Source organism: Neovison vison, chromosome 1 (genome assembly GCF_020171115.1).
Source record: "Neovison vison isolate M4711 chromosome 1, ASM_NN_V1, whole genome shotgun sequence".
NCBI classification, from domain to species: domain Eukaryota; kingdom Metazoa; phylum Chordata; class Mammalia; order Carnivora; family Mustelidae; genus Neogale; species Neogale vison.
The window spans coordinates 83798277-83813721 of NC_058091.1; the positions used below are offsets into that span (position 1 = coordinate 83798277).

Below are 15445 nucleotides of genomic sequence, written 5' to 3' on the forward strand. Positions count from 1 at the left end.
CTAGCTGTAAGATGGTGTTAAAAGATTTTTTCTTAAGAGAGCAAGAGAGAGAGCATTAGCAGGGGAGAAGGCCAGAGGGAAAAGGAGAAGCAGACTCCCCGCTGAGCAGGGAGCCTGATGTGGAGCTCCATCCCAGGACCCTGGAATCATGACCTGCTTACTGACTGAGCCACCTAGTAAGATGGTGTTATAATCCATTGTCCTATTGGGGGGCCCCGTTGCCCCATCTCTTAGTTTATATTGGGGCCATGCTGTATGCAGAAAAGATGAACGGTTTCCTCTTTAAAGTTTGGGGGTCAAACATTCCAGTTAGCAAGGAAGCATTCCAGGTACATCTGACAGCCAGTTTCCCAGTTTCCCATCTGTAAGGGGATAGCAAAGAAGAAGATGTGGACACAATATTCCAAGAATGTCCCCATTGGAATGTTGTGTATCTGGAAGGGAAATGGCCTTCCTCTGTGCTTTTTTTTTTTTTTTAAAGATTTTATTTATTTATTTGACAAAGAGAGAGAGATCACAAGTAGGCAGAGAGACAGGCAGAGAGAGCGAGGGGGAAGCAGGCTCCCCACTAAGCAGAGAGCCCGAAGCGGGGCTCGATCCCAGGACCCTGGCTTTAACCCACTGAGGCTTTAACCCACTGAGCCACCCAGGTGCCCCTTTCCTCACTGCTTTGAAGAGCAACCCTGAGGGTGTCTCCCTAGGAGAGGCCCACTGCCTTAATTAATATTACTATAGCCTCTCGTTTCTTTACCTGCCTCCTCGCAATTGATGTGCCCATGAGGGAGGGCACTGGTATATTTTATGGTTCCTCTCCCCGAATGCCAGGATATATGCCCTGGCCCTCAACATCTATGTAGTTCCACTTACGGATTTCATCCCAGGCCCCTCTCAGAAGTATTAACTTGAGTTTGAGTAGGTACAAAGATTTGCCCTTGCCTTATTGGAAATAAACTCCCACACGATACCGTGATAATCATGCACCCACCTGGGATTTAAGTTTTAGAGGCTGATTGATTGAAACCATCTTTCCAGAAAGGGGGTGGGGGGCACGTGAGGAGGTCTGATATGAGGCAACAGAAATAGTAGAACTCCTGGTTAGATGGATCATCCAGGAGGCTGAACGAGTATGAGGATGGACGAAACTAGCAGGTGGGACAGCATGTTCTCGGGTTTTGAGGGTCACACAGTGAGTGATGGCAGAAGAGGTGCAGGAAAGGAAGAAATGCAGACAGTAGTAAGCAAATTGCAAAGTGAGTGAGAACTGACATCCGAGAAAGTAAATCAGACATGGGTCCTCTAGCCCCATCGGGGTAAGCCCACATCTTACCTTGTGCTGGAGTTACCGATGGAAGCTGGTATTGTGTCAATGGAAGTCTCGGTTCTTGGATTCCCCTCCAAAGATCTGTATGAGGATCCGCTCTCGAATCAGGACCCTAGGAATGTACCAAGCACAAAGCATTTTATTAAAGAATAGTACACTATCAAGATGGAGGAGGGTGATTTGACGACTACCGCAAGGCTATAGGGAGCATTTCCTTCCTGTGGCGTAGAGCTGTGGAGGAGGTCGTCTTTAATGGAGGTTGCGTCCGACTCTTTAGAGACTTCTCCTACCCGTGCGAAGGGAGAAATTTTGCCTCTAAAAGTTTTCCACCGGAACTGTCAAGGCCGCCTGCCCCGCCCCCGGGAGTTAGGCAGCGGGTGAAACTGCAACGCAAACGCATCACAATGACATTTGATCTGCTATCCCGGTAAAGTTGGAAGCCACAGCGTTTGTCTTTGTTTTAGACGAAGAGCACCGGGAGGCTTTAAGGACTTGCCCCCCACCCCAATTACCTAACCCTCCCTTAATGCCTAACACGCTGCTCCGCACGTAGTAGGGGCCTCAATAAAATCTTGCTGAACGGGATCAGCGCAGCTACGAAGCCCTGGTTGAGCGCAGCTAGAGGACAGACCCTGGCAGGCAATGAAAAGAACCCCCACGGCAAGAACCTTACGCCAGGGGGAGCAGGGGCCAGTGCCCTCCAGATATCGCGGGAGTTCGCGCGCGCGCTCGGCAACGTCACGGGTTCTGTTTCTGACGGAAGCGCGGGGCGTGAAGAAGGAGCTACCCTAGGGTCCGCGGCGTCGCCGGTGGCGCGGGAGTTGCTTCCGGGTTGCGTGCCCGGAAGCAGGAAGTTGTCGGCTTACCCTCCTCGCCGGGTGGCTGCTGTCCCCGAGGCAGGAGGAGCCCGAGAGGGCGCGGGCCCCGCATGTGAGTGACTGGGCCCGAGGCCGGGAGGGGGGAGGCCGCGCAATGACTGCCTCACCGCCGGGCCCGTCTGTGACATCCTCGCGCAGCCCCTTGCCCCTGTGCAAGCCCATTTCTTGAGCCTCAGGTGTTTCGCAGACTGCCTGCACCCCCGGCAACTTTCCCCTCATACCACCGGCCCGCCCCGCCCTCCAAGTCGAGGTTGACTCCTTTAAGACCTTTTCTTTCTTTGGCTCCGAGAGGCTGAGCAAAGTGAGGTCGACTCTGCTTGAACCTGTTTGGCAGGCGTCACTTTGGTGTCCAAAACACGATTGGCGCCTTGAAGTCTAGATTTCACTGCCCTTTTGACGGACTTCTGATTTTTTTGTGTATATTGGGAGTAGTCCCCCCCAACCCCGAACATCTTTTTCTAATAGTTGTTAAGGAATTTTCTTTAAGTGTGGACTTGGTATGTGATAACAGTAGCATCTAGGGTTTCTGAAAGTTGTATGATTTGGTTTATTGACCCGATGAGCTGTTTGTAATCACCTTTTAGTACAAAAATCGTGTTCCGTAGTGTTTTAAGACCGTTAACCCTGTTGGCACACCTTTTCATGTTTAAGAGCCTGCACAGTCTTGGTATTCGCGAGTACATTTAAAGTGTACATTTTACACTGTACATATACATATACATGTGTGTATACATATATGTATACACATATACATATACACATACATACACATGTGTACATATAAAGTGTACACTTTATAATAGAAACTACTCCCGAATACTTACTATTCTGACTTCTTCAGGGTGCTCATTTGGTTCCCATGGTGGAATCTTCTCCCTTAATAAACGTGTGTATTTGAGTTTATCACACTTTTTTTTCTAAAGAACAATGGAAATACAACTTTTGCTACATTGAAGTTTTGACTGAAGTTCACAAAGTCCAACTTGCATACCAAAGAGTAACCCTGTTTGCCCTCTTAGGTCTTTCTGCTTTGGACCAAAACAACTTTCAAGACCCACTTTGAATTCCTAGTCCTCTACAGCTGCCCCACAACACCACAGATTGTCTAAATGGGAGGTTCCTAATCTCATCTAAATCCTTCTTAGGTTGATGTATTTTTAAGAATAATAAGAATAAAAGGTAAAATGAATCAAGTATTAGATCAATTAGTTTGGGAAAAGAATGATCACTTTAGGTCCTTTCTATAAATTTGCTTAGTAGACATTGATCAGTTTTCATGTCCCTGAGGTGAATTTCATGTGTGTTTTTAGTTTCTTCTGTTTCTCCATTATTCTTGCTTTCAAGTGTTAAATAACAAATATTCAAATGAACAAATTTAAAGGTATAATTGGCTTTATTAATTCATTAATCAGGCAGCATCCCATCTAGCAAGTAGAGAGGAGCTCCTAAGGGGTACAGAAAAGGAAAGGTTTTTATTTATTTTTTAAAAGATTATTTATTTATTTATTTGACAGACAGGGCCCCTGCTCCCCCTGGCATAAGGTTCTGCACTGATCCCGTTCAACAAGCTTTTTTTTTTTTTCGTTCAACAAGCTTTTATTGAGTAGGCAGAGAAGCAGGCAGCGAGAAGGAGGGGAAGCAGGCTCCCGCTGAGCAGAGAGCCCGATGTGGGACTCGTTCCCAGGACCCTGGGATCATGACCCCAGCCAAAGGCAGAGGTTTTAACCCACTGAACCACCCAGGCACCCCTAGGAAAGGTTTTCAAACATTGAGGGAGCACCTGGGGGTCTCAGCTGGTTATGCATTCAGCTCTTGATTTTGGTTCAGGTCATGATCTCAGGGTTGTGAGATCTATCCCTGTGTTGGGTTCTGCACTCAGTAGGGAGTCTGCTTGAGATTCTCCCACTCCTCCCCCTCCCCCGCCAACGCACGCATGCACGCTCGCTCTCTCCCTCCCTCCCTCTCTCTCTCAAAATAAATAGGGGGCGGGCCTGAATGGCTCAGTCCGTTAAGCGTCTACCTTCTGCTTAGGTCATGATCCTGGGGTCCTGGGATCAAGCCCCGAAATCGGGCTTCCTGCTTATCGGGGAGCCTGCTTCTCCCTCTCCAGATTCCCCGTGCTTGTGTTCGTGCTCTGTTAAATAAAAAATAAAATCTAGGGATGCCTGGTTGGCTTAGTGGGTTAAAGCCTCTGCCTTTAGCTCGGGTCATGATCCCCCTGGGATCGAGCCCCACATCGGGCTCTCTGCTCAGTGGGAAGCTTACTTCCTCCTCTTTCTCTGTCTGCCTCTCTGCCTACTTGTGATCTTTGTGTGTCAAATAAATAAATAAAATCTTTAAAAATAAATAAATAAGTAAAAATAAAAAGATCTGAAATATAAATAAATAATCTTTAAAAAATAAAGGTAGAGTAGAATAGACTTTTTTTTTGGCAAGGTCATTCACCTATGGGAAATGGGAAGAGTTTTATCAGTAAATTTTCTAGCACTGACCAGAAATTCCATGTTGGCTGGTTAAAGTTCTGGGGGGTTTGAAACTGCAGTTAGATTAGGTGTTAAGTTTTGGTTTACTGACTTTACCTAAGGGACACCATTTTGGGCCTGTGATTTTCATCCTCTCCCTTTTTTTTTTTTTTAAAGATTTTATTTATTTGGGAAAGAAAAAGCATGAGCAAGGGGAGGAGCAGAAGGAGAGGGAGAAGCAGACACCCTGCTGAGCATGGCACCCCCCCCATGTGGGACTTGATCCTAGGATCCTGAGTTCTTGACCTGAGCTGAAGGCAGACACTTAACCAACTTGAGCTACCCAGGTGCCCCTGAGATTTTCTTTTCAACAAAAACAATGTAGTGTGAGGAGACATGGAAATAGGTATAATATAGAGTGATTGAGTGTGTTTAAGGTTCAAAGGACAAAAATCAAGGCAGGAATAAGGAGTTCACTCATTAGGAATTAATGGGAGCTAGACTTTGTAGCAGAGGAAATTACTTGTGCAAAAGCAAAAAGATGTGAAATGGTATGGCAGTGAAGCATGTGAAGAAGGAATGGGAAATGAGACTGAACAGGTAAGCAGTTGACCAGGTCATAAAGGGCCAATGCTAAGTAATTTGCGTTTCATCTTATGACAATTACTAAGTATTAAATTTGGGTATTGGGACACATGTTTTACATTCATCATCTTATGATCCCTAAACAACATTTTATAAAATAATGAAAACTCTGAGGCTTAGATTAAGATTTATTTTATAAATATATATCTATATAAATACATAGATTAAGATTTATTTTATAAAATGCTATGGCTACACAGTAGATGGAAGATCAAGTAATTATCCATCTTTTCCCAACTCCATTTGCCTTCTTAACCCACTGTCTACACTGTTGCATAGCAGGTCATGGGGATTCAAGAAAGTTGCTTTATTTTGTTTGTGTATTTGAGAGGGGTAGAGAGAATCTTAAGCAGCCTCCATGCTAGGCCTTGGGTTTTGATCTTGATCTCACAACCCTGAGGAAATGACCTAAGCCAAAATCAACAGTCGGACACTTAACCAACTGTGCCACCCAGGAACCCCCCCTCAAAGAAGTTGCTTTATTTGTTTACTTATTTTATTTTATTTATTTTTTTTAAAGATTTTTTTTCTTTATTTCTCTGACAGAGATCACAAGTAGGCAGAGAGGCAGGCAGAGAGAGAGAGGAGGAAGCAGGCTCCCCGCAGAGCAGAGAGCCCAATGCGGGGCTCGATCCCAGGACCCTGGGATCATGATCTGAGCTGAAGGCAGAGGCTTAACCCACTGAGCTACCCAGGCACCCCTGTTTACTTATTTTAAAGATTTTATTTGTTTATTTGACAGACAGAGATCACAAGTAGGCAGAGAGGCAGGCAGAGAGAGAGAGGCGGGGAAGCAGGCTCCCTGCCCAGCAGAGAGCCTGGTGTAGGGCTCGATCCCAGGACCCTGGGATCATGACCTGAGCAGAAGGCAGAGGCTTTAAACCCACTGAGCCACCTAGGTGCCCCAAGGAAGCTGCTTTAAATAGATGAGTAACATGAACTAATTTGTGTTTCAGAAAAATAATTTGTGGAGAGAGTAGAGGATGGATTGGAGAGGAGAAAGAGGACTGGAAGTGTAGCAATAAAGTATATCTTTGTAATGGTCCATAGGAGAGATATTGAGGGCCTTAACTGCCATTAATGTAGAGCTAAAGGGAAGATGATGAAGGCAACTATACAGGGGGTGGAATTGAGGATTTAGCGATTGGTTCATTGGTGGTGATGAGGAAGGTGGAAGAGAGGTTTTAAATCTGGAGAACTGGTGTTTCTGTTAATTGCAAAGCAATATAGTAGGAGAAATGCGTTGCAGGGAGGAAAATAGTTATGGACACATTACATATAAGAGACAGTAGGAAATTTCGGCCATAGTGTCTGGTAGGTAGGTAGATGGATGGGTCTGGAGTTCTGGAAAGTTGTAGACTGGCGAAGAGATTTGGAATCACTAATAGATGGCAGTTAAAGCCATAGACGGGTATGAGAAGATCAAGGACAGCTGTGATAAATGCCACATTCAGGGGTATAGTCTCTGAGAAAAGAGAAGTATGCCAAGGTTTGAGAGCACTTGAGAGAGAAAATAGATAGCAGCAGGTTCTGCAGAGAGGTCAGATAAAGTGATAGTTGAGAAAACATCCAAAACCTTTGGACTTGGCATGTAGAGAGCCATTGGTGGCCTGAGTGAGAGCATTATTGGTGTGAGCAGGGAAGAAATAAAATTTCAAGAGGTTAGTAAACAAATGGAGATCTGAGAAAAAAAGGTGAAGTGATGCTCTCCCCCCCCCTTTTTTTAAAGGAATTTGGCTCAAAAGGGAGGGAGAACATGAGCACTGGAATTCTAGAGAGGAAGGGTTTGTTGTTTTAATGATAGAAACTAGAGAAGGTGAGGATAGGACCAGGTAAAAATAAGTTTTAAAATGGGATGGGGGTTACTGCTTCAAATATATTCCTATCATAAAGGACAAAAAAAAAAAAAAAAAAGGCCAAGATCTGTTCTAGATTAAATAGACCAAAGAGTCATGACCGCTAGTTGTGATTTATGACTGTTGATTGGATCTTGGTTTTCTAAAAAACTATATAGCCTTTTTTTTTTAACAGAAATTTGATTATGGTGTGGATATTAGATAATCTTAGAGAGTTATTTTAGTAGGTATGATAATTTTGCTTATGATTAAGTAGAGCAGTGTCCTTGTTCTGAGGAGACGCATGCTGAAACATTTAGAAGTGATTTCATGATGAGTTGCAACTAACTTTTAAATGATTCTGACAAAAGCAGAGAGGAGACAGATAAAGCAGATTTGGCCAAATGTTAACAGTCAGTCTAAGGGAAGGATATACAAGTGTTTATTTTAGTATTTCCGTTTTTCTGGAGGCTTACAATTTTGCAAAAATAAGCAGGTGGGAAAAGTGGAAGAGACATATTTTCAGTGAGCAAAGAAAGTGTCAGACTCACCAAGTTTCACTGGACAGAGGTGTCCAGAAATAGGACTTAGTCAAGTGATGATAAAACTGCAAAAAAGTAGGTGTGCTTGGGTGGCTCAGTTGTTCAGCAGCTGCCTTCAGCTCAGGTGGTGATCCCAGGGAATCCCGTATAGAGCCTGGCATTGGGCTCCCTGCTCAGCGGGAAGCCTGCTTCTCCCTCTCCCACTCCCACTGCTTGTGTTCCCTCTCTCGCTGTGTCTCTCTCTCTTAAATAAATAAAATCTTAAGAAAAAAGGCAACTGCAAAAAACTATTCCGTCAGTTGTACATTTTGAGCACTTTTTACATTTTTAATTCCTGCTCTTTTAAATCCCATTGTTTTAATATTCATCAAATATTGTATTTGTGGGTGCCTGGGTGGCTCAGTGGGTTAAGCCTCTGCCTTCGGCTCAGGTCATGATCTCGGGGTCCTGGGATCCAGCCCCGCAAGGGGCTCTCTGCTTAGCGGGGAGCCTGCTTCCCTCTCACTCTCTGCCTGCGTCTCTGCCTATTGTGATCTCTGTCTGTCAAATAAATAAATAAACTCTTTTTAAAAAATACATTTAAAAAAATAAATAAATATGATGGAGTTTTTTTAGTGGTTTTTATTATACCGAAGGCCGCATTTTTTTCATTTTAGTAGAACTTCTTCAGTTAATAGGAATCCCTGGATAAAATAGAATGGAATTTGTTTGTAACACTAAGGAATGGTTGTATCATACTGCATAGCTAGCACTAAAGAACCTGGTACTGAAAAAAGAAAATTTTAGTATTGCTCGGGATATTGTTCCCACTATTGAAGATTATGACATATTTATTTATTTATTTACTTATTTGTTTATTTGACAGAGAGAGATACAGTGAGAGAGGAAACACACCAAGGGGAGTGAATGGGAGAGGGAGAAGCAGGCTTTCCGCTGAGCAGGGAGCCCGATGCAGGGCTCAATCCTGGGGTCCTGGGATCATGATCTGAGCTGAAGGCAGACACTTAACGGCTGAGCCACCCAGGCGCCCCTGGGACATATTTAGATGGGCTTTTGAAACTTTGTTTTTGAAATACAGCATTTTCCCTTTCATGTTTTAGCTAGATACATCAGAGATGCTAGATGCATCTCAGAGTTGCCAGATGCATCTCAGAGTTGCCTAACTGGCACAGCTGTTTAGTTTGGTAAACCGAGACCCTCCAAGGTGAAGTCAAATCAGTGTTTGGGACATATTTAGAACTCTAAAGGAATTCTGTATTAGACAGGACAAAGCAGAAGTTGACATTAGGTCTGACCTCTTTTTTTTTTTTTCTTTTTTTGAAAGATTTTCTTTATTTATTTGAGAGTGAGAGAGAGCACAAGCAGGGGGTGGCGGGGAGGAGATGTAGAGGGAGAGGAAGAAGCAGGCTTCCTGCTGGGACCCCTGTGTGGGGCTTGATCCCAGGGTCCGGGGATCCTGGGTCCGAAGGCAGAGGCTTTAACCCACTGAGCCACCCAGGTGCCCCTGGAGACATTTTAGATTGTCAAAACTGGAAAGGCACCATTAGCATCTAGTGGGTAAAAACTAAACATCCTACAAGGACAGCCCCCTATAACAAAGAACTGTCCCACTTAAACTGTTAAGAGTGCTGAGGTTAAGAAATTCTCCTTTCAAGGGAGGCCGGGGTGGAGGTGAGGGGAGAAGTAAGCCAGGAGGCTGTTTGCTTCTGAAGGAGCATCTCAGGAAGAGAAGGAAGCCACTGACAACTCTGCTGAGATGTTCTCCACAATTCCTTCTGGGTCTCAGTCTAGGAAAAAGACAGAGGCACAGCTGACAGAATGACCCTAACAGAACTTATCAACAAAAATATTTAAAGTAGAAAACAGGTTAAGAGGTCAGAGTACGGGGCGCCTGGGTGGCTCAGTCAGTTAAGCGTCTGCCTTTGGCTCAGGTCATGATCCCAGGGTCCTGGGATCAAGCCCCGCATCGGGCTCTCTGCTCAGCGGGGAGCCTGCTTCCTCCTCTCTCTCTGCCTGCTTCTCTGCCTACTTGTGATCTCTGTCTGTCAAATAAATAAATAAAATCTTTAAAAAAAATAAAATAAAATAAAAAATAAAATGTCTCCAGACATTGCCACATGTCCCCTGGGGAACAAACTCTTCCCCAGTGGAGAACTGCTGGCTAAAGCAGTGTCTCCTAATTGGGCGTGTGTCTTTAATCAACAGGGAAGAGTTTGAATACTTCTGCACCTGGATCCCACTCCCAGATGTTCTAGAAGTTCCTTCTGGTCCAGGGTGGTGCATGATAACCTTGATTTTCATAATTCTGCTGGTGACCCTGCCTGTGCCCTTGCAGGTCTAAGCCACTGTTAGGAGTCAAGCTCACTCTTTGGAACTTCCCTCTGTGGCAAAGCTCATTCCTGCCAGAGTTGGATCTCTCTTTCCTTCTGGAGGTAAAGGAATTGCCATCAAGGCTCAGCTGATTTCAGTCAGTCCCCTCATGTTTGATACATAGCTATGACTCTGTGTTTGATTTTTTTTTTAAGAGGACAAGATTTTTTATTATTATTTTTTAATACAAGTCCTTGTGACTTTCAGATCACAGCAAGGAGCTGCTTTGTTAGTATGAAATCCCAACCCAAAGGGGCATTTTTTGTGTATGTTTAATTAACATATTTGCTAGATGCCAGTACCCCTCCAGTGTGACCATAAAAAATGTCTCCAGACTTTCCAAATGTCCCCTGTCCTGAATCACCCCCAGGTGAGGATGACTGGTCTAACCAGAGCCAAAAGGAGGGCTTATTATGAAGATCCCCATATGCTTTTAGAAACTTTATGAAATTATTAGTAATAATCCATCCATAACTTGGGAAATGTGTCAGAATCTCAAGGAAGAAGGATGTACAGTTGGCAAAAATATATTCAGTATTGTAATATCATTGTATACTTGAATTACAAAGAAAACCCTGTTGTTTTTACATTACATACTCTGGGTTTGGTGAGATGTTTATGTGTATTAAAAGTAAGCAGAGGTTTATGGAAGGTTGTGAAATTGTCATCAGAAATGATGGTAGTTAGTTCTCCTCACTTGCGCTTTTGTTCCTTTCAGAGTTCTCCTAAAGGCACAATAATGTGATGTTCTCTGCTGCCTGAGGGCTACCTATATGTGCTCCACCTTCCAACACTTTCAGATTTTTTATTGGGATTTTTTTCTCGGTTTCTCACTGCTCTCTTTTCTGGCCCTTTACTAAATTTTAATGGATTTTGACTGGATATTGTTGGGTAATTAATTATGGTTTGTTTGAACATTATCCTTGCTTGCTTAGAATGTCTGTTAATTTCAACAGAAAAATTCTCTCTGGAATCACTAGTCACAAAATCACGATGTAAAAAATATTATTATAAGTTACTGCGTTATTTTTCCAGGAATCATTGTAATTTCTCACTTTTCCAGTTCTCTACCACTCAGTTGTGATAATTGAGGGACACGGTATTGTGGTTTCTGTACTGCCAGCTCGGAGTAGGAAAATACTTGGTAAGGGAGGCAGCATGCATAAAGGTTAAAAGCATCAACCCTGATGTCAGGCACACTTGACTTCACATCCCAGCAAGTTATGGAACCTTTCTGAGCTTAGTTTCAATATTTGAGAAATGGGATTAATCTCTCTTACCTTTTGGCAAAACTGAAAGCAAAGAGAGACAAACCAAGGAACAGACTCTTAACTATAGAACAAACTAACGGTTGCCAGAGGGGAGGTTGATGAGGGAATGGTGGAAATAGGTGAAGGAGATTAAGAGTACACTTACCTGTGATGAGCACTGAGTCACATATACAGTTGTTGAATCATTATATTGTACACCTGAAACTGATAGAACTGTATGTTAACTATATTGGAATTAAAATTAAAAACTTAATAAAAAGAAGTCACACCTACCTTCTGGGATTGCTGTGATGATTTACAAAGATATTGTTTCTAGAGTGCTTAGCATGATGCCTAGCATATAGAATGGCATAACAGGAAGTGGTATAGCAATGCAATTGGGCATAAGTCCTTAGTTTCTAATGAATTGAATTTTTTCTAATTCCTGAATTCTTCATCTACTCTTAAAATTTTATTTAATTAATTTATTTTTTAAAGATTTTATTTATTTATTTGACAGCCAGAGATCACAAGTAGGCCGAGAGGCAGGCAGAGAGAGGGAGGAAGCAGGCTCCCTGCTGAGCAGAGAGTCCAATGCGGGGCTCGATCCCAGGACCCTGGGATCATGACCTGAGCCAAAGGCAGAGACTTAACCCTCTGAGCCACCCAGGCGCCCCTACTCTTAAAATTTTAGAGCTAGAGGGGACTTTGAAAACCTCCTACTTCACAGTCCTTTTATTTTTTGGATGAAATAGACCAAGTGACTTAGCCAGATCATAGCAGTGTAGTGTAATAAATGCCACAACAGGCATATGTTGAAATTCTATAAATACAGATTTTAAAAATGTCTTTTTGGAGGTTTAATTTATATGCCACGAAATTCACCCATTTGAAATGTACGATTTAGTGTACATTTTTAGTATATTCACAGAGTTGTGCAACTATCATCACAATTTAAGTTTAGAACGTTTTTTGTCACTCTAGAAAGAAACACTGTATCTACTAACAGTCACTCCCCATTCTCCCCTCCCTCCCTTGGATAACTACTAATGAATCTACTTCCTGTCTCTATAGATTACCTCTATTCTTGACTGTTTGCATTTTATTAATGAAGTCTTATGTTATCTTTTGTGACTGTCTTCTTCCATTTAGCGCAATATTTTCAAGTCTCACCTGTGTTGTAGCATGTACCAATACTTTATTCCTTTTTATTGTCCAATATTTCATTGTGTGGGTATACCACATTTTATTCATCCATTCAGTAGTTCATGGACATTTGGATTGCTTCTATTTTTGAGCTATTATGAATAATGCTGCTTGGATATTTGTATGCAAGTTTGTGTTTGGAAATATGTTTTAAATTCTCTTGGGTTCATACTTAAAAGTGGAATTACTGGATCATATGATAACTCTGTTTAAATTTTTGAGAAACTCAAACTTTTCCAAAGCAGCTGTACCATATTCCCACTAGCAGGGTTCCAAGTGCTGAACATCTTGCCAGCTTATATGATTTCTTTATTATAGCCATTCCTGTGGTTGTGAAGTAGTGTCTCATTGTGGTTTTGATTTGTATTTCCCTGATGGCTAATGATGTTGAACATCTTTTCATGAATTTATTGGCCATTTGTGTATCTTCTTTGGAGAAATGTCTATTCACGTTCTTTGTCCATTTTAAAATTGGGTCGTCTTTTTATTATTGAATTGTACTAATTCTTTACTCTGAATACCAGTCTCTTATCAGATATATGGTTTGCATATGCGTTCTGCCATTCTGTGGGTTGTCATTTCACTTTCCTAAAAGGTATCATTGGCGGTACAAAAATGTTTTATTTTAATGTAGTCCAATTTAGTTTTTCTTTTGCTGCTTATGCTTTTCCTGCCATATCTAAGAAACCATTGCCTAATACAGTGTCGTGAAGATTTTCCCCCACGTTTTCTTCTAAGGGTTTATAATTTTAGTTCTTAAGTTTATGTCTTTGATCCATTTTGAGTTCATTTTTGTGTATGGTAGAAGGAAGGGTCCTATTTCATTCTTTTGCATGTGGATATCTCATTGTCCCAGAACCATTGGTTGAAAAAAAATATTTTTTAAAAGATTTTATTCATTTATTTGACAGAGAGAGAGATCACAAGTAAGCAGAGAGGCAGGCAAAGATAGGGGGAAGCAGTCTCCTTGCTGAGCAGAGAGCCCGATGCGAGGCTTGATCCCAGGACCCTGAGATCATGACCTGAGCCAAAGGCAGAGGCATAACTCACTGAGCCAGCTAGGCACCCCGAAAATACACATTTCTAAATAGAGTTTACCCATCCTTTTATCTGAACCTTGAAATGAAAGCCCATATGGCCTAATAAAAACACTGAGCAAGAACAAAGACTTTGGGAAAGGGATTTAGCCTCATTAGGTGTGGGGGGTTTCTCCCCTCCCCCAGCCAGTTCCTCAAAGACTAGATTCCCTGCCTGTTAATTCACCATTAGAAGTCTGTTTCTGATTCAATTGGTTAGGGTGGAGGTCCTGGTATGAGCGTTCATTAATAACTGTCCAGGGCGGAGTGGGCACCTGGGTGGCTCAGTGGGTTAAAGCCTCTGCCTTCGGCTCAGGTCATGATCCCAGGGTCCTGGGTTCAAGCCCCACATCAGGCTCTCTGCTCAGCAGGGAGTCTGCTTCCCTTCCTCTCTCTGCCTGCCTCTCTATCTACTTGTAATCTCTGTCTGTCAAATAAATAAATAAAATCTTAGGAAAAAAAAAAAACAAACTGTCCAGGTGATTCTAATGTGTAGGCCCACTTCATAACTAGGGAACTAAAGGGCTAAGAGTCATAAAGAGCACCAGTCAATCAGTCCCCCAGAGGCTCTGCTGGAAGAGGAGATAGGCTGAGGTGCTCGCTGGCTGGTGGCACTGTGGGCCTGCTTTTCTCCGCTGACCTCCAGGACTGTTGTTCTCTGCTCTACAGGTGGCAGCATCTCCTTAATAAAAAAAATTGAATTGTATCCTCTCAGTGCTTTTTGGGGTTATAAGCACTTTGGGGATGAGGTATGTGAGATAAGAGGACCTCTACATTTAAGGGGGAAAAAGACCAATAGAAGAGAACATAAATCCCAAGCCCTATTTTTCCTTCTTTTTTTTTTTTTTTAAGATTTTATTTATTTATTCATTTATTTGACAGAGAGAGACACAGCGATAGAGGGAACACAAGCAGAGGGAGTGGGAGAGAAAGAAGCAAGTTTCCCACTGAGCAGGGAGCCCGATGCTGGGCTATATCCCAGGACTCTGGGATCATGACCTGAGCCTAAGGCAGATGCTTAACGACTGAGCCATCCAGGCGCCCCTCTCTTTTTCCTTCTATAAATAAAGGAAATACTTTTTTTTCTTTTCTTAAACACAAGCAGTCTTTAAAAGAACTATTTGACTGCATTTTACAAATGTCAGTTACAAGAGAGTATTATACTTCGACACTTAGTTTTTACCTTTTATTCTCTGGCTACTGTGAAACAATTTGGCTTTGAAGTAACTATGAGAACAGATTGAATTTTGAAATTAAAGATCTCAGGTCTTTTAAGTATATAAAACACGAATAAAAGGCTCTTTATTTTCTAAAGTCGTGTTTGTGGAAAAGCATGAGGACTGCAACGTACAAAGTCTGAAGACCCAGTGCTGTAGTTTCCGTGTTGCCTGAAATTCTTGCTCTAACAATAACAAAGAGTATCAGCATGTTCTGCACAGTAAATCTTGCTTTCAGTGATTAGTTCCTCCTCCTGTGTTGCTAAAAGGCGTATCAAATGTAAATGCAAAGAAATAAGATCAACAAGACTCCATGTTGTGTTTCTTTTTATTTAAGTAAATTACTGGTAACAGACCTCTTGTGATTGGTTTCAGAAATCATTTTGGTACTAGTGTTTCAGAGTCCCATTTCATTTATTTATTGTGCTCTTAGACTAGCATTCCTCAAAGTGTTTGGGAACCAGTACTGGTCTGTAAACCATTTGTTACTACCCCACAATTAAGAAACACCTAAAAATAAATAAAATCTTTTTTTTTTTTTTTTAAAGATTTATTTATTTATTTATTTGACAGAGAGAGATTACAAGCAGGCAGAGAGGCAGACAGAGAGAGAGAGGAGGAAGCAGGCTCCCTGCTGAGCAGA

The 15445-nt window shown here is 42.4% G+C and overlaps 1 protein-coding gene across 1 annotated transcript in view; it reads left to right on the forward strand.

The window, feature by feature from the left end:
* The first annotated feature begins 2154 nt into the window (after positions 1 to 2154).
* C1H6orf89 (chromosome 1 C6orf89 homolog) overlaps positions 2155 to 15445 on the forward strand; it is a 37237-nt gene continuing 23946 nt past the window's right edge. Inside the window, exon 1 of the mRNA XM_044250272.1 lies at positions 2155 to 2251. Within this exon, the coding sequence (XP_044106207.1) occupies positions 2250 to 2251 (2 nt within the window). The 5' untranslated portion in view covers positions 2155 to 2249. The remainder of the gene's footprint in view (positions 2252 to 15445) is intronic.